General features: G+C 47.6%; 1 protein-coding gene across 2 annotated transcripts in view; it reads right to left on the bottom strand.

The window, feature by feature from the left end:
• The window catches only part of CHRNA2 (cholinergic receptor nicotinic alpha 2 subunit), a 142,713-nt gene that overhangs the window by 16,124 nt on the left and 106,960 nt on the right, over positions 1-19,629 (bottom strand). The window contains exons 1-4 of one of the 2 annotated variants that reach the window (XM_068279026.1): positions 19,362-19,451; positions 12,327-12,478; positions 5,551-5,595; positions 4,803-4,912 (exon numbers count right to left, since the gene is read on the bottom strand). In XM_068279026.1, coding sequence (XP_068135127.1) covers positions 4,803-4,912; positions 5,551-5,595; positions 12,327-12,478; positions 19,362-19,392 — 338 coding nt within the window. In that variant the 5' untranslated portion in view covers positions 19,393-19,451. Of the gene's footprint in view, positions 1-4,802; positions 4,913-5,550; positions 5,596-12,326; positions 12,479-19,361; positions 19,452-19,629 lie in introns of those variants that run through there. The other variant, XM_068279025.1, reaches the window with a different exon arrangement.

Raw genomic sequence — 19,629 nt, forward strand, 5'->3', positions numbered from 1 at the left:
TTAGGCATTAGGTACCAGGGGCAAACCGGCCGCGCACAATACAGTATAATAATATGGTAGGACATCATGCTGGGTAGACATAATGCAATTTCCCGTCCAACTGACAGGATCTGACGATTATTTCCTAAGTGTCCGATCTGCTCCCGTTCGACGACGGGTCCGATCAGGAGCAGTTTGTATACAGATAATGAGGACAGCGGACATTGCTAATGTAGGGGAAAGTGAAGTCTTTACACAGCAGGGCACATAGCTGTGCTGCTACATCCAAAGTTAAAGGGGCACTAGGGCGAAAAACTGTAAAATTTTAAATATGTGCAAACATAGACAAATAATAAGTATGTTTTTTCCAGCGTAAAATGAGCCATAAATTACTTTTCTCCTATGTCGCTGTCACTTACAGTAGGTAGTAGAAATCTGACAAAAGTGACAGGTTTTGGACTAGTCCATATCTTCATAGGTGATTCTCAGCAAGGCTTTTATTTTTTATAAATATATTTAATAAAAAAGGATTTAAACAGTGATGCTGGCCAGCTTCCCTGCTCGCTGCACAGTGGCAACTGCCATTCACTAAGTGCTTTTGAAAATAAATTATTCCCAGAGAATCCCCTATGAAGAGATTAATTAGTCCAAAACCTGTCGCTTCTGTCAGATTTCTACTACCAACTGAAAGTGACAGCAACATAGGAGAAAAGTAATTTATGGCTCATTTTACTATGGAAAAAACTTACTTCTTATTTGTATATGTTTGCACATATTTTAAATTTACACTTTTTCGCCATAGTGCCCCTTTACCTGTAGCAGGGAAGGAAAGGGGGCGGTGCTGTTAAATGCAGGATACCTGCAGATAGTCTGGTGTCTCAACTTGTGCCTGTCCCCAGACACTGCGCTGGCCCTGATCTGAGGGGGGCCTATGAGTAGATAGTGTGTACGGGGAAGAGGGGGGGTAGTTTAGGTTTAGGCATTAGTTAGGTAGTGTGCCTGCGGGGTAGGGGGGGCTGGGGGTTATTTTTAGGCATTAGGCAGGTAGTGTGTGTGTGGGGGGATAGTTTTAGGCATTAGGCAGGCAGTGTGTGCGGGAGGAGGAGGGGGGGGGATAAGGTTAGGCGTTGGGTGGGAGCTGGGGCGTTGCTAGGATCCTAAAAGATCCGGGGCACTTTTGTGCACTCCAGCCAGAAAATGGGTGTGGCCACGCACCAGAATGTGGGTGGGCCAAATTTACATGAACTTAACAGCCGTCTAAGTAGGCCTGCCCAGCAAAATGTTGGATGAACCCTCCCCTCTCCATTAATACATAAAAAAACAAAAATGCAGCATATCACAGCTCAGTTCACAGACACGTAGTGGCAGTGGCAGTGGCTTAAACATACCTAGGCAGAGTTACCTGGTTTCTGTGCTGTCTAGTCTGGCTTTCTGCTGGGCGGGCTGGACTGCTGCAAGGCTATCTGGCAGTTCCCTTCCCCCCTCCATAGTATTCCCTGACCTTCTACTGTAGTGGACCCCTCCCATGCTCTCAAGGTACCACAACTCCCAGCATTCCCCCATAGAAGAACCACAGCTCACTGCATGCCTCCATAACAGCATTACAGTGCCCAGCATGGCACCACAGCCCCCAGTATGCCTACATAGAGGCACCACAGCACCCAGCATACCCCTGATTGATGCACCACAGCTCCCAGCATTGAGGCATCACAGCTGACTCTGCCTGGGGGACATTCAGGGCACCCCAGAATAGATCCTGGGCATGTGCCACTGATCTTTTGGAGCTATCAACGCTCCTGGGTGGGAGGGTTCTGTAATGAGAGTAAGGTTAGGTTTGGCCATAGTAAAATATCGGTATTTGATATCGATATTTTACACTTTTATAGTAAAATATTGGTATTTAATACCGATAATTTACTATCGGCATTACTGGCGCCTTTATTTACTGCACGAGTAAGGCCCACCCCCCTGCTGGATAGCATGGAGCCCCCAAGGTCCGTTTGCCCCACAACCCCTCACAAGTGCAGACAGTTATTTACAGGGATAGTGTAAGAAAAAAAATGTGTGTGTGTGTGTGTGGGGGGGGGGGGGGGGGGAGGTTTGGGGGTGATACTTACCTCAGGAAGGGAAGCCTCTGGATCCTAAAGGGCTTCCCCCATCCTCCTCAGTCAGGCCAACCCAGAACTGGCAGCCTCTGAAAAATAAGCCAACAAGTTTGTCGGCTGTGGCGCAGGCGCAATAGCAGCTGCAACATTAACCTTCTGTACTCCTCCGCAGGAGCAGAAGCAGCTTTCTGATGGACTCCAGTGGAAATAGCGGAGCCCGATTCGGTCCGTTCTTCTGCGCTTATGCAGTAGAGCGGACCCAACCAGGCTCGGCTATTTCTGTGGGACCCGATCAGGCTCGGCTATTTATGCCTGTCAGAAATCCGCCACTGCGCCTCACTGGATCGCAGTAGGTAAACATTTACCTCTCCGGTGTTCGGGGGCTGCAAGCGCTGGATTGCCGAGGTTGAGGAGGGGGGAAGCCTCATTAGGATCCAAAGTCTGAGGTAAGTACCCCCCAGGGGAAGTTTTCTTTATTACAGATTTACTTTGTGGCCTGGTGCAAACCGCTTCCGCCTGTGAAAACGCTTGACTAATGTATTTCAATGGGAACTTCAATGGGGTATTTCAACGCACACCAGCGGTTTGAGGTTTTTAGCAAAACGCAAATGTGCCTCCTGCTGCATGTTTGCGGTTTGCAGAAGCGTTTCTGCCTCAATGTAAAGTATAGGAAAAGCTCAAACCGCTTTGAAAAACGCTACATCAGAGCGGTTTTCCAGGTGTTTTTGTTACAGAAGCTGTTCAGTAACAGTTTTTACTGTAACAATATTTGTAATCTGATACACAAAAGCGCTCCAAAAAAAGCTAGGCATGTTTAGAAAACCTAGAATCGCTCTGAAATCTGCTCCAAAAACCTCTAGCGTTTACAGGATCTGCTAGCAGTTGCTGTGCACTGGGCCTAAGAAAGAAGAAATTGAAAAAATCCCCCCCGCCACACTTTCCCAAACCACCCCTTGCCTTCCCCTCCCGCCAAAAAAGGGAAAAAGGGTGAAGATGAAATAAGGGCGAGGCCAGAAAAATAATAAAGCATGCGTTTATGCTCTTATTCATTCTTTTATGGGGCCCCCCAATGTATCCCTTCCCTTTCCTATCCTTTGTGACCCTCAAAGCCCTGGGGGCCCATCTCACAAGGGCCATAGAACAAGATATTCACACCCATAACAAATAAAGCCACAAAAATCTGACTCCTTTATCAAAGGGAAGGAAGTAGGAGTTGGGGCCCCTTACAACTCTGCCCCCCCCCCTCCGCGGTTACAGGGAGTGCTCCCCTGGAGCTACACCTCTGCTCTTATTGCATTCCTATTGGATTGTTTACTTACTGGGATATCAATGGAAGGATTGATCAGCTACAAGATTGTAAATCGTTATGTCTTTCTGACAAACAAATGATCCAGCCTTTTATGTTGGGCATACACGGCGTCGAGGGAGGCTTATCAATCGAGCCTAATGGCTCGACTGATAATATCAGACGTGTCCGTTCACCGCGGGGATCGATTCCACGCTCGGTACCCATAGGCGGACAATAGCGGCGAATCGAGCGGAAGATATGAAGTGGCGGCGGGGACGAGTGGGAATCAATCCGGGCGCACGCGCAGACGAGCGGGAATGCGGCGGGAGTCAATCCGGGCGCACGCGCGGATGAGCGGGGCGGCGGCAGGAGTCAATCCGGGCGCACGCGCGGACGAGCGGGGATGCGGCGGGAGTCAATCCGGGCGCACGCGCAGATGAGTGGGGCGGCGGCGGGAGTCAATCCGGGCGCGGACGAGCAGGGATGCGGCGGGAGTCAATCAGGGGGCTAATCGAGCCACCGGATCGACTCGTGTATGCCCAGCATTACTTATTCATTAACATACTAAACGAAAACCCAAGTTAAAGTGAACCCAAAGTGAGAGTGAATGATATGCAGGCTGACATATTTATTTCCTTTTAAACAATACCAGTTGCCTGGCAGTCCTGCTGATCTATTGTCTGCAGTAGTGTCTGAACCAGAAACAAGCATGCAGCTAATCTTGTCAGATCTGACAATACTGCCAGAAACACCTGAACTGCTGCATGCTTGTTCAGGGTCTATGGCTAAAAGTATTATGGTGGGCATACACGGTGCGTTTCTTTCTTATCAATCGAGCCGCTGATGGGCTCGATTGATAATATCCGACAGGTCCGATCAGGAATGGATCGATTCCCCGCTCGATTCCCACGGGCGGACAATGGCGGGGAATCGAGCGGAAGATAGGTGGGGACGAGCGGTAATCGATTCGGGCGGACGAGCGGACGCGCGGGGACACGGCAGGAGTCGATCCGGCGGCTAATCGAGCCACCGGATCGCACCGTGTATGCCCAGCATTAGAGGCAGAGAATCGGCAGGATAGCCAGGCAACTGATATTGCTTAAAAGGAAATCAATATGGCAGCCTCCATATCCCTCTCACCTCGGGTTCACTTTAAATCTATTTGCACACTGGTCTCATAGGAACAGAGATGGTCAATCAGATGCAAATAATGTTGGCTTGCGTTGCACATTTTAGAACAAGAATGTATGAAACTTGCGACTGGGCCATGCCAATAAACGTCCTCTTCCACTTGGAGGTGGCCTGGCCCACTTCTCATCAGCATACAATTTGCATGCATGCAAGCCTCAATGATTCGCATCTTATTGACCATCCCTACTAACAAACCATTGCGCAAAGCTGTTTTTATTCTGCGCTTTTCTGATTCTTACTTGTTGTAGAGAACAATGTCTGGAATCCATATCATCTCTGATGGAACGCGGATAGACGTCACATTATCGTAGTCCGCGGGGTTCCACCGGAGCTTGTAGTCATTCCATTCCTACAAAAAGAGAAAAATAATAATGAAGTGTCAGTTGATTTTTATTTTTTAGATTTTTTCACCCCTTCTTTTAATTTTAACATAAAAACTTAAAGTGAACCAGAGACGAAGCACCCTCATGTATTTTACCATATATATCAGTCGGAACATTAGAGAAAACACCTATCCTGCTCTCTGTTTCATTATTTACTGTTCAGCTTGCTTTTTATCAGCCCTTATAAAACCCTTGACTGAGCATTTAGTCTGGCTTTGCTCAGGAATCTTTAGAGCTAAGTCTGTCTTCTGTGATGTCTTTTCAAGTCCAAGCCTGCCCCCTGCTGGCTCTGCTCAGGAGTCATTATAGCAACGCCAGACTGAATGCTCAGTCAGGGATTTGATCAGGTCTGATAAGTAACAAGCTGTGCAGTGCAGAATGAAACAGAGAGCAGGGTAGGTGTTTTTTCTGATGTTCCCACTGATATATTGTAAAATACATGAGGGTGCTTTGTCTCTGGTTCACTTTAAGGGGGGTACCTAATATGATGCGGCTGACCACCATATTTATAAACGAACCCCAGTAGGATGTGCCTCCAGAACTTTACTCAAATAGATAAGCAAATAAGGTAGCCACTTCAGGTCGTAAATATATATCAACATACCTGTTTTAGCCAAACGTTCGTTGTCATCATCTGATTTTTTTCATCCTGAAAAAAAAAAAAAAAAAGAAAGAAAGAAATGAAAAACACAAAATGTACCGTATATGTAAAAAAAATATAATAATAAAGGAATATATCTCAATTGAAATCAGCAGCCTGCAGGTCACACTCAGCATGGACATAACACGTCCCAGAACACGTCTCGCCACCCCTGGCTTATCGCGCGTGTCAGCCGGCCTGGCTCGCCACCGACAAACCCCACAGGCCTTCATGTCCCGGGCACCCTGGTAATTGTATTTTGGAGGAATCCTTTGTGAAATTAGAATTTTGCCGATTCCAGCACATTATAGAAAGCGCTTTCATTCATGCCGAGGAAGAGGAGTCGGGAGGAAATAAAAATAGGAAGAGCATTTAATGACTTCAGCCAGGCGGGCGGAGGAAGAGAAAAAAAGAGTTATCTACAGATGGAGGATCCCCGCCAAATATCCCATTACCCCGCTGGGCCCGGGCAGCGCCATCAATACACAGCCGAATCCTAATCGTCGGCGGGGGAAACGTATTAATATTTATAGCTGCGAAATGAAAGCTGGAAAATGGCGGCTTCAATATTTATTATAGCCGGGGTCCGGCCGAACGTACGCTCAGTTGAGGAGGAAATATTAACACCAGGTCGTTATTTATTACTTTCCTTAATGTGTGTGTAGCACGGGGAGGACGTTCGCTTTCCTTGAAGTAAGCAGAACAGAAGAGTCGGGAGTTACAAAGAGGATGGTAACCTAGCAACAGCGGAACACTGGGATGCAGATGATCAATGCGATGCTAATTGATGGAGTTTTTCTGCAAATTTACTACAAATAAAGGGCGACTTAAAACTGAGCCTATCAAAGTTAGAAGCTGCCGACTTTGAAGGGATCTTCTTCTTCTTCTTTTTTTTAAGTTATATGCTATTTGCAGCAAATTTGCAACAGAAATTAACATGTCACTGATCCTATCTGTTGTGAGACTGGAGACCGCGATCCTCTGTAACCAATGTAACAAGTGCTGTAACTGGCAGCATAGCACTAAAGGATCTAAGACAGACCTGAACTCAGAACTTCCGCTCTGCTCTAAGAGATAAGCAACAGCATAATACGGTAACCTTTACACAAAAAATATTTCTTTCTTTCAGATGATATAAATCCTGCAATAAATCTGGAGTGTGTCTACTTCCTGCTTTTAATGGAAGCAGACATAGGGCTTGATTCACAAAAGAGTGCTAACTGATAGCACAGCCGTTTTCGCATGAAGTTTCGCGTTTCGCGCGATCTCGAATTTTCACGCACAACTATAATGTTTTTGCATGCAAACGCGAATTTTCGTGTGCAAACTATATCGGTATCACACGAAAATTCGTGTTTGCGCGCAAAAACATTATTGTTTTGCTCTAAAATTCGCACGAAAATGGCAGTGCTATCAGTTAGCACTCTTTTGTGAATCAAGCCCATAGTGTTAACATCCTGTGTTTACAATCTAGCTGCTCTGCTGTGGCATAGAGATTCCTGGGCTGACACAGCTGAGAGATCAAATTACAGTGGTGATTAGTCACAGATGAGGGGGAATTAGACAGGCTAAACTCCCGCTAAAATTTTCCTGTCACCATTTATTACTACTGACTTCCGCACGTGTAAACGCATAAACTGCACAGAAAATAGTTTTTTTTCGCCTGCGGGGGAAGCAAATTTCACCTGTAATGCAAACAGGCCCATTGACTTGTAAGTGAATCTGCATGCAAATTCATGATAGGGCTGGTGCACGCCAAGAGCGCTTCTGAGTGCTTTTAAAAATGCCAGTGCTATGAAAAGCGCTTGGCTAATGTATTTGAATGGGATGGAGCACAACAGAGCGATGGGATTTTTCCCCAAATGCAAACTCGGGTCCTGCAGCATTTCTGTTGATTTCTGAGGCGATTCAGCCTCAATGTTAAGTATTGGAAAATCACTCTGAAAAGCGCTAGATCAGAGCGGTTTTCCAAGTGTTTTTGTTACAGAAGCTGTTCAGTTACAGCTGTACTGTAACAAAAAATAACAAACGCTACACCCAAACGCTCCAAAAATCACTGGACCTGATTAGAAAATCGCTAGGCACATGCCGAGAATCGCCTAGGAAAATCACTTCAAAAAGTGCTGTGTGTTTGCGATTAAACTAGTGCTTTTTGGCGTGCACTGGCCCTTAGTGGAAACGGGCCCTTTACTTGTCTCTCACTGTTTCTTGTTTGTTTAAGGTTTTTCCTGCAGGAAAGTTCAAAGGGTCATTAGCTCTGCTCTGTTTTATAGTTTAAAATAATGAGTGTAATTTGTAAACTGCAAATATTAGAGAATAATGCAATGTTATAGAAAAACAGGCTATATAACTGACAAAAAAAATATGAGACTTTTCTTTGCTACTAATGTGCTATAAATTATCCCTACTACATATAATTTTTTTTTTGTGCTTTAGTGTCACTTTAAATAAGTAAAAAATGAAAAGCAGAAACTAGAATGCAGAACTTTCTGCTGATCAGATTTTTCTTCCATCCCCTCTTCTCTGCAGCGTATACATCATCGTGGCGAAGTAACGCGCGTTTAGCGCAGTTTGATAGATTAGTAAAATAATGTGTATCTTACTTGTCGGAGCCGTGCTACAATGTCACGCGGGTCATTCTTAATTATCGCCATACTCCATATTCTCATCTGCCTTTATTTCTGAGAGCGAACATGACAGCGGCAGTGAAAGCCACACACGCCAATAATTGATAGATTACATGTGTATTGAGCTGTGCAGGATTTATTCCATATTAATCTCTGTAAATTCACCTATTCAGCATCCAGAGATCTGCCGCCGCGGCACAAAACAGATGAGTCTCCGTGAGCGCGCAGCCACCGTGATTTAATGTACCAGGAATGTATGGAAATCCGGCAGTCTTGGAAATAGCAACAGGGTGGTTTACTTTAGTCTACATATAGCTATGTTAACCATCCGAAACTATTGTTGTTGGGCGTCTTGAGTGGGGGTATAGAAATTGCTGGAATACAGTATATACATGCAACAGTTTTCATGCTTAGACCTTGCATCTGTCAAATGGCCAGAAGATGGCACTGTGTGTTTTGTTAATAGGCATATTAGGTCTTATGTGCTGCTGTGCCACTCTACTCTATTGTAGTTTTGTTGCACTTTGCTTTCCAGCATTGGAGATGATTTTGCTGTGTTGCTTCGTAATTCAACTCATGTCAGCACTCTCTATATCCAGATCAACGTTTCGTGTGCGTGTGTAATTTTGCCGCTATCACAGGAATATGCCTGTATTGCCTAGAGTGGGTGCATGCTGGACTGAAGCAGGCAATTTGGGCGCCCCGCTAGCGCCGAAGGGTTTGACGCCTATGGCGCCTATTGAAATATCGACATTGAGGGTCAATTTATTGGGTGCTGCGGGCGACCAAATTATGCCTCACTGCTGATATTTTGATATTTCAATAGGCGCCCATGTTTTCTTGCAGCTGGGGGGAGAAGGGGTGCCTGGGGGGCATTGGAGGCGGGGGAGTTAAGGTTAGCCATGGGGAGGGGTCAGGCATCAGGTATGTAGCTTATGCAGGGGGGGTTTAGGGTTAGGCGATAGGGAGCGAGTTTGTCCGGGGGATGGGAGGGGGGTTTAGACGTTATGTACATAGTTTGTACAGGGGGGGGCTGTGCGGCGGGGGATAGGCATCAGGTAGTGAGTTTGTCAGAGGGGGGGGGGGGGGGGTAGGTGTCAGGTAGGTATTTTGTACAGAGGTGGGGGGGGGGGGGGGGTTAGGGTTAGGCGTCAGGGGAGAGGGTTCTGTGTGTGAGTAGGGTTAGGTTTAGCCAAATACCGGTAATAGAATATTGGTATTTTAGATATATGTCCCTGGACAGACTGGTGTCATTATTGTTTCTTTGATAAGTGCGCACTAGGTTGTCCTGACTGAGAACTTGGACTGGATATATCTAACATAAATAAATAGGGAACACGTATGTGTACAACTGTATTATTTTTGTTTTGACTACTTAAAGGGACACTGTAGGGGGGTTGGGGGAAAATGAGTTGAAGTTACCCGGGGCTTCTAATGGTCCCTCACAGACATCCTGTGCCCCTGCAGCCACTCACCGATGCTCCGGCTCACTTCTGGAATTTCAGACTTTAAAGTCGGAAAACCACTGCGCCTGCGTTGCCGTGTCCTCGCTCCCGCTGATGTCACCAGGAGCGTACTGCGCAGACACAGACCATACTGGGCCTGCGCAGTACGCTCCTGGTGACATTAACGGGAACGAGGACACGGCAACGCAGGCGCAGTGGTTTTCCGACTTTAAAGCGAACCAGAGACGTTGGAAGAAAGCTTTTATACACACCTGGGGCTTCCTTCAGCCCCATAAGCCTGGATCTCTCCCACGCCGCCGTCCTCCGCTGCCTCTATCCGCCGGTACCGGGTCCCGGCCAGTCGACGCAAGCGCAGTGCGTCACTTCCGGCGGACGCAGCCAATTGTACGCAAGAGCAGGGACTCCTCCATATCCTTACGCATGCGCCTCCATACTACGCAGGCGCATGCCTAAGGATATGGAGGGAGTCCCTGCTCTTGCGTACAATTGGCTGCGTCCGCCGGAAGTGACGGGACCCGGTACCGGCGATAGAGGCAGCGGAGGATGGCGGTGTGGGAGCAATCCAGGCTTATGGGGCTGGAGGAAGCCCCAGGTACGTATAAAAGCTTTTTCATTTTTTCAGTACAGTTCGTCTCTGGTTCCCTTTAAAGTCTGAAATTCCAGAAGTGAGACGGAGCATCGGTGAGTGGCTGCGCGGGCACAGGAGGTCTGCGGGGGACCATTAGAAGCCCCGGGTATGTTCAACTCATTTTCCCCCGACCCCCTACAGTATTCCTTTAACCCTTTCTGAAAACTTGGGACGAGGTGGCTTCTTGGCAGCCCTCTTACTTGCCCCCTGGGCAGGACATAGCAGCATTCCACCCAGCGGCATTGGTAGCCGGGCAGACTGCACCAAAGGATCACCTTGTGAGATCTTTACTTAAAGAGAACCTGAACTCTTGCACAGAACAGATGGACACACAGCAGATGTATTGCAGGATTTGTATCAGCTGTAACAAAGAAATGTTTGCCCCCCCCACCACCTCGCGGGACACAGAGGTAAAGGTAGGGGGTCTGATTATAGGAAGGGGGGCCCCGTCAGGCATAGTTACACTCCTGTTGAAGCTCCAATGCTGGGCATACACGGTAGGATTATTCCTTATCAATCAAGCCACTGATGGCTCGATTGATAATTTCCGTCAGGTCCGATGAGCCGCAGGATCGATTCCCCGCTCAATCCCCGTGGGCTGACAATAGCGGGGAATTGAGCGTAAGATAAGGAGCACCCGTGGGGATGAGCGGGAATCGATCTGGACGGCGTCGGGAGTCAATCCGGCGGCTAATCGAGCAGCCGGGTCGACTCGTCTATGCCTAGCATAAGACTGAGCTCTGGATATAAGCAGTGTGGTCAGACAATGGCAGGTCGTGAAGCAGAGGATTCTGGGAGAATGCAATCACTGTACCTTTTTTTCCCCGTCCCGTTAGAATGAGCCATGTCATCAGTAATCACACAACGAATGCATATCCATTGTACATCACATTTCATTCTGTGTTGCTTGATAACACAGAGAAAAAATATCTCTAATCCTCTTTATGTGCGGGATTATGGGATCAGTCAGAATTGGCAGGTAATTGTAAATACAGGAATGTGAGAATTTCATTTCAAGGATTTTTCGTCTTGACTATCAAATTATATTGTGCAGCACATTTGGGTCAAGACATCAATAGAATTATTTATTTACAACTTAAAGGGAAAGTATTCTCAGCAAGTAGCCATGCTAACATCACATTGCTGAAATACCAGTGAATTTTTTTAAAGGATCACTTCAGCGAAAAAAGTAAGCAGTTAAAATCTGCAGCGCTTTAATATAGAGGCTGTACCCGAATGATCTATCTGCATGGATGTGCAGAGCTCCAGTAACTGGACAACATTACTAACATTACTAAAGTAAGCAAATGATCGCGGCATCTCTTTGATGCCTGTGACCGTTCATATGGGAACTGCGCACCCATTCATACATCTCCTAACGACGATTGGTGGCAATAACGAGCGCGCGGAGGGGTGAACGGCACTGTGCGGCTGGAAGGGACGTAGTAGCTACGTCCCTGTAAGGGGAAGAGGGAATTTGCAGGGAAGTAGTTACTCGTCCTGTGGGAGGGGAAGTGGCTAAACAAGGTTCTTTTTCTGGATGAGACGGAAAGTTTAAATACAGTATAAAACATACTTGAAGTCTAAAAATGACTTTTTTTTTTAATCCTAAAGTTTTATTTTTGGTGTATCAGGTAAAAAAATGATGTTTAATGTTGTATTGTCTCATGTGACTGATAGTCTTTCAGTGTCCCAGAAGCAAAAATATATGAACAATTGATCTTTTAATCTATCCCCTGCGCTCAGAAGCTGTTCTCTGCCAGAAAAGAGCTTATTGGTTTTAATTCCTTATCAGTGCAGATTAGCTATAGTCCAGCTAGGGCCCGACTGGAAAGAAACTGTTACTTGCATGCCTGATATTGAACTCTTTCATGCAGAAATGAAAGAAAAAGAACACAGCTTAGTTATTTGTGTGCTTGGCACTGTACATACACATGTCTATCTCATCATGTCACGTGAACTTAGGGAACCTTTTAAACCACAAAGTCTCTGTTCAGAGAGGTGTAATCTGGCACTCACCACATCTATGAGCTGGGCGATGGACAAGCCAAATTTGACAATGACGACATCTGAGGTATTGGGCACTGGCCTGGACCATCGGTTATATCCACTGAACAGATTCTTGAACAGACGTTCCTCTGCGTACGAGCGCGTCCTCTGCAGGCACGACACTGGCGGGAAGAGAGAGACCAGGGTCACCATTAGATTTCAGTTCCAACAAGTTTCCAAGCATTTTCCTTTTCAAACATTTTTTTTTTCAGTAGGAAAACAATATACAGTAAAGTCCCCAGTATACGGCACAGTCAGGATTGCCTGATGCCGGGTATGGGTGCTTGCCGGTTGCTTGAGCACAAACCTTCACCTGTGCAGCAGAATCTACTTACCGATCCTCCGGGTAATGTCTTCTAAACATTTTGCAGCTCCTAGCAACCTTCTGGCCTCCTCTGTGTATGGCTCTTGATGTGTCACCTGACCCTCATTGGGTCAGGTGACATGCCAGAAGCCATGCATGGACACCATAAAGCCGCTAAGAGCTGCAGGAAGTGTAGAAGATGGCGCCCGGAGGATTGGTAAGTAGTTCTGTCCCCAGTTATCCCCTCAGGCCTGCCAGTTAGTTCTGCCCCCGTTTTCCCCCTCAGGCCTGCCGGTTAGTTCTGTCCCAGTTATCCCCTTCAGGCATGCCGGTTAGTTCTGTCCGTTATCCCCCTCAGGCATGCCAGTTATTTCTTTCCCTGTTATCCCCCTCAGGCATGCCAGTTAGTTCTATCACCATCATCCCCCTCAGGCATTCCGGTTAGTTCTATCCTTGTTATCCACCTCAGGCATGCCAGTTAGTTCTGTCCCCATCATCCCCCTCAGGCATTCCGGTTAGTTCTATCCTTGTTATCCACCTCAGGCATGCCAGTTAGTTCTGTCCCTATCCCCCTCAGGCATGCCGGTTAGTTCTATCCTCGTTATCCCCCTCAGGCATGCTGGTTAGTTCTATCCTCGTTATCCCCCTCAGGCATGCTGGTTAGTTCTATCCTCGTTATCCCCCTCAGGCATGCCGGTTAGTTCTGTCCCTATCCCCCTCAGGCATGCCGGTTAGTTCTGTCCCCAGTTGTCCCCCTCAGAAATGCCGGTTAGTTCTGTCCCCAACATCCCCCTCAGGCATGCCGGTTAGTTCTGCTAAAACTGAATGCTGACAAAACTGAGGTTCTTGTTATCGGAATTCAGCGCTTGACAGCAAAGCAGCTTCAGTCTCAGCCAGCACCACTAAGGATAGGGAGGCCAGACCCGAACATCTCAGACTTTGTGCGCAGCCTGGGTGTAGTTATTACTGGGGAATTAAACTGCATGAATTAATTCTCAGCTGTTGTAAAAACATTCCTTTCTATCTACACAGAGTTTGTAAGTTATCCTTGTATCTGTGTGGGTTTCCTCTGGGCACTCCAGTTTCCTCCCACATCCCAAAAACATACAAATATGTTAATTGTCTTCCCCCTAAATTGGCCCTAGACTACGATACATACACTACACGATACATACACAGACATATGACTATGATAGGGATTAGGTTGTGAGCTCCTCTCAGGGACATTTAAGCAGGGCTGTAAAGTCGGAGTTGGAGTCGTTGTCGAGGAGTCGGAGCAATTTTGGGCACCTGGAGTTGGAGTCGGAGGTTTCATAAACTGAGGAGTCGGAGTCGAATAATAATAATTCCTTTTTTCACCTGAGGAACATTGCAAGGAACTGATCTGACACTAAGGAGCTTCATTCCAATCCAACCCAAATTCATCTATAGGAAAGCCCAAAACTTAAAACAAATCCTTGCACCAAGTTGTGTGGAACCTAAAAAGGTGCCGCGTATGCAGGGATGGCAAACTGCAGGCTTCTTCCCATGTAGGGGCTGCAAAGCCTGCAGGGAAGCTAATGGTATAAAAACAAATAGGGTGATATCCTTTAGCAACGGCAAAACGTTTAAAATTCAGGAGTTCATCACCTGTAATGACAGGTTTGTCGTATACCTTGCCTGGTGTAAATGTTGATGGCAGTACATTGGGAGGACCACACGCACTTTAAAGGAACGGATGGGGGAACATATTCGCAACATTGTGAAGGGATATCCCAATCACGGAGTCTCAGCCCACTTTGGTAGTCACCATAATTGTGACCCTAAAGAGTTGTCCTTCTGCGCATTACAGAACATTATCCCAAACTGGAGGGGGTGTAATAAACTTAAAAGGGTGTCACAGGAGGAGACTGAGTGGATTCATCGGATGGGCACACTCAGACCGGATGGTCTTAATATAGATATTGACCTGGTATGTTTTCTGGGGGATTAGGGGTGTGATGTGTGCGCATGCACCCCAAACCCAGCTGATCGCCTAGTATACCTATAGAATATCTGTTCCTTTTGATAGGGTGAGTTAGTCACGTCCAAAGGGGTATGATGAATTTAGGAAAAAAGGGCTCAGTGGTATATTAACTCATGGTGGTACGGAGGGTACATATGTATAAATGATGATGATTCTGTAGTTTTGTAAATGTGTAGGCATGCATTCGTGCCCTGTGATCAAAAATATATATATATGGTGATGATGGGGGGTTAATAGAACAATTAGGGATAGGGGAGGTGGTGGGTATCTAGTATGGAAAGGGTCCGTTAAATGTAATACACGAGGTGGGGGCAGGAATGCATGAACACGCATAGGAGATTTGTTATGTAAAAGGAAACAAATCTATGTTTAGGGATGTGGTAGTGCTACCTTAACCAATTGGTTAATAATGCCGCTGCAAGGCTGTTAATAAGCCAACTCCGCCATTGCCACATTATTATTATTATTTATATATTAACACCTACCCTTTGCTCACTCATAACACCAACCCTTTGCTCAGATCAAAAGGATCCAATCAGGGACGGATTTCTGGAAAGGCCACAAAGGCCATGGCGTAGGGCGTTAAAATCAGAAGAGCGGCAGGACTTGGAGAGAGAAGAGGTCATATGTTAAAGTAAATCATTTCTTCTGGTCCCGCAGTGCAGCCAGCCAGCTCCCTGCTCTGCACTAATAGCTGAATTCCAGAGCTCCCAAATCCCTGCATCTCTCTCTCACATGTCCTGGTGTGTTATGACAATCAACATCTGTTGTCACCTGATGATCCATTTCTCTGTATGATGGACATACAAGTTGATGTGAGAAATACCAGGTGACAGCAGGCCTAGGGCACTGGAAAGTACAAATCCGGCCCTGGATCCAATAACTTGGTCACCCCCAGAGTCCACCTCAAAGCCTCTGGAGACAGAACCTTCTGTCACGCTGCCCCTACACTTTGGAACTCCCTGCCACGCCAAATGAGGACATCTCCATCCCGAGAATAATTTAAGTCCAAACTGAAAAGCCACCTGTTTAGTCTAGCATTTATGAACACCTGACTAATTTCTCTGTAACACAGTCCAGCCTGCAACCCTGTATTGATCTGAGACATATCTATGTACTTTGATTCCTATGGAAAAAATGCTTTACAAATGTTATTCTATTATTATTGTATATTTACAGTTAGCTGCCTTTTATATCAGGTACAGAAGCAGCCAAGATGGGATGTACATTCTGCCCACTCAGTCCTCCCCCTCCCCTGGAATTCATACTCTCGATACATCATTGTGCATTTTCACTATATGATGGTGTGGGCCGCCAAGTGTAGTAGGTGAGTCATCTCATTATTACGGAGGTCACACTTTCTCAGAAGCTCCGATATTCCCTCTAAATGAAGGACAGCGCTGGTCACATGGAAGGAAATCTGATGCGAGTTTGTTCAGGAGATTAGAGGGATTCTCCACACACTGTGCCGTCTACATGAAGGATCTGCTGGCTACATTGTTCTCCGGAGATCGTGGGTGGACAACATGACGTTGAGGCCACTTTACAATTTTGCTTCTGCGTAGTGTTTCTTCTCTGCCTTTCCATAATCATTTCTTGCTGAAGCTAGCTTAACATAAACCCAAGGTGAAAACTGGAAGAAATAACTCTGACCTGACCTAGGAGAGGGAAGTCCCTAGATCCTCCAGAGGCTTCTTTTGTCCTCCTCACCCCTACTGCCGCTCACTGAGACCCACAGGAAGCTCATAGTCATGGGTGCGCCTGCGCAACAGCAAGGGGCGGCTTGTGCATGATGGGCTCCGGCGTACAGTAACATATCCAATAGGCTCTTGTCGGGGTCTGTGCATGCTAATGGTGGGGAATGGAGGACACAGAAAGCCGGTAACATGTGGGAAAGGCACTCGCGGTAATTCCGGACATTAGAGGAGGCCAGGATTTGTGCCGGTGTGACATGTCAGCCTTCAACAATGCACGTGGGCAAGGGGGGTGAGACACATATACAGTACTGTACAGTTGGTGGGACGTTAGACAGGGAGCATTCATGTTAAAAAGGCACCTGGGAAAAAAGGGTCGCTAGCAGAATAGTGGTAAAATTACTGATTTACTCAGTAGTAAAATATTGGTTATCTTTACCAATATTTTACTATGACCTTACCTAACCCTACTCTCACACAGAACCCTCCCTCTACCGATATCTAACCCTAAGACCTCTCTCTACCAATGCCTAACCCTAAGACCTCCCTGTACGGGACCTAACCCTAAGACCTCCCTCTACCAATGCCTAACCCCTAGACCACCCTGTACCGAGACCTAACCCTAATACCTCCCTCTACCAATATCTAACCCTAAGACCTCCCTCTACTGATGCCTAACCCTAACACCTCCCTCTACCAATGCCTAACCCTAACACCTCCCTCTACCAATGCCCAACCCTAACACCTCCCTCTACCAATGCCCAACCCTAAATCCTCCCTGTCCCAATAGCTAACTCTAAGACCTCCCTCTACCGATGTCTAACCCTATGACCTACCTCTACCGATGCCTAACCCTAAGACCTCCCTCTACCGATGCCCAACCTTAAGACCTCCCTCTACCAATGCCTAACCCTAACACCTCCCTCTACCAATGCCCAACCCTAAATCCTCCCTGTCCCAATAGCTAACTCTAAGACCTCCCTCTACCAATGTCTAACCCTATGACCTACCTCTACCGATGCCTAACCCTAACACCTCCCTCTACCAATGCCTAACCATAAGACCTCCCTCTACCGATGCCTAACCCTAAGACATCCCTCTATCAATGCGCAGCCCTATGACCTCCCTCTACCAATGCCCAACTCTAAGACCTCCTTCTATCGATGTCTAACCCTAGGACCTCCCTCTACCGATACCGAACCCTAAGACCTCCCTCTACCGATGCCTAATCCTAAGACCTCCCTCTACCGGTGCCTAACCCTCAACCCTCCCAGGTAGTGCGTGACACTTAACACCTCCACCACCACCTCCTGCAAAGACGCAATTTGTGGCAAACAAGAGAAATGTGGCCTACGGAGGCACCAGATAAAATCACGGGCTTATCTCCCGAACACCCACACTTTTCTTCTTTGCTGCAAACCACAGCCAGGGCCGGCCCGCCCATGAGGCGGGGTGAAACTTTTGCCTCAGGCGGCACTTCTGGGGGTGCGGCACCCGCCCGTCCGTGGGTGTGAGGGGCCGCCCGAGCTGGAGGGGATAGCGGGCAGGAAGGGGGTATTGGGCCTAGCGGCGGGGAGGGGGGTCAGACCCCCCCCCTCCCTCGCCTGGGTCCCCCGTCCTCCGCTCCCCTCCAGCTTTAAAAAGTTGCGTGGCTGGCTGCAGCTGTAAGAGGCAACGGACGGGGATCACTCACCTCTTCCTCGTTCCAACGTGCGCTCCACTGACGTCACTTCCTGCGGCGTAGCAGGAAGTGACGTCAGTGGAGCGCAGGCTAGGCTGGAACGAGGAAGAGGTGAGTAATCCCCGCCCGTTGCCTCTTACAGCTGCAGCCAGCCAGCCATGCAACTTTTTAAAGCTGGAGGGGAGCGGAAGACGGGGGACACAGGCCCCCTCCCCGCCGCTAGGCCCAATACCCCCTTCCTGCCCGCTATCCCCTCCAGCTCCGGCGGCCCCTCACACCCACGGCTGGGGCCTCACACCCACGGCCTGACCACAGCTTTTATAATGGCCACCTGTGGTGGTGCTCTTTTTACCACAAGGCCTCCTGCGCCCTTTTTCAGCTAGCTGTAGGCTTATGCCATCTTTCTGCTGACTGCACAGGGAACACTAAGCTCAGCAATGCCATAGAAATGCTTATATTCACAGTATGTTTTATATTTCCCTCTGTGCGGGTACTCATAAACAGCAGAGCTTTGGGGCGGCCTTTCTGCTGTTGCTTGGCTCAGAATCATTAACCACTTGACACCCACAATGTTACCCCCCCCCCCCCCCCCCACCTAATGACCAGGCTCTGTTTTGCTTTGCTGGGCTGTGCAGTTTCTTCAGCCTCCTGCACAGCCCAGCTATGGAGCCCAGCGATCGGACTCACCTCTTTTTTTGTCCCTTAGGGGACATGCCGCCAGAGGGGTCCAATCGCTGTGGGAGCAGTGTTTTTTTTCCAGCCTGAATAGGCTGTTTCACCCTCCCTCCCCTTCCCTCCTCCCCTTCCCTCCTACCCACCATACGCTACATTTGAACAGGACGGCGATCCGTCCTGTTCCACCTCTCATAGGCATCAGCCTATGAGAGGACGGCGATCCCCGGCCAATCAGAGGCCGGGGAACGCCGATATTGTACAGCGCTGCCGGAGACCGCAGCGCTGTACAGTTGTAAACAAAGGGGATTTCTTTCCCCTTTTGTTTACAAACAGCCTGCTAGCCGCGATTGGCGGCTAGCAGGCTAATCACGGAGATCCGCTGCGTGAACTGGCAATGGGCCATTCCCTGCCAAACTGCAGCTCCAGGACTTGATGCCAATTGGCGTTAGGCACTGCCGCCGCGGTCACGCCCATTGGCGTGAGGCGGTTTTGAAGTAGTTAAAGGACCTCTGTCGCTAAAAATCTTTAAAATTCATGTAAACACATACAAATAAGAAGAATGTTTCTTTCAGAGTAAAATGAGCCATAAATTACATATCTCCTCTGTTGCTGTCACTTACAGTAAGTAGTAAAAATCTGACATTACCGACATATTTTGGACTAGCCCATCTTCTCATTGGGGGCTCTCAGGGTTTTCTTTATTTTCAAAAGCACTTTGTGAATGGCAGTTGCTCCGTCCAACTGCCAACAAATGTACGGTGAGCAGGGAGGTTGGCCAGCATCTTTGTATAAGTCTTTATAAAGAATAAAAGCCTTGCTGAGAATCCCCTATTGAAAGATGGACTAGCCCAAAACATATTGGTAAAGTTGGATTTCTACTATCTACTGTAAGTGACAGCAACATAGGAGAGAAG

Source organism: Hyperolius riggenbachi, chromosome 4 (genome assembly GCF_040937935.1).
Source record: "Hyperolius riggenbachi isolate aHypRig1 chromosome 4, aHypRig1.pri, whole genome shotgun sequence".
NCBI classification, from domain to species: Eukaryota; Metazoa; Chordata; class Amphibia; order Anura; family Hyperoliidae; genus Hyperolius; species Hyperolius riggenbachi.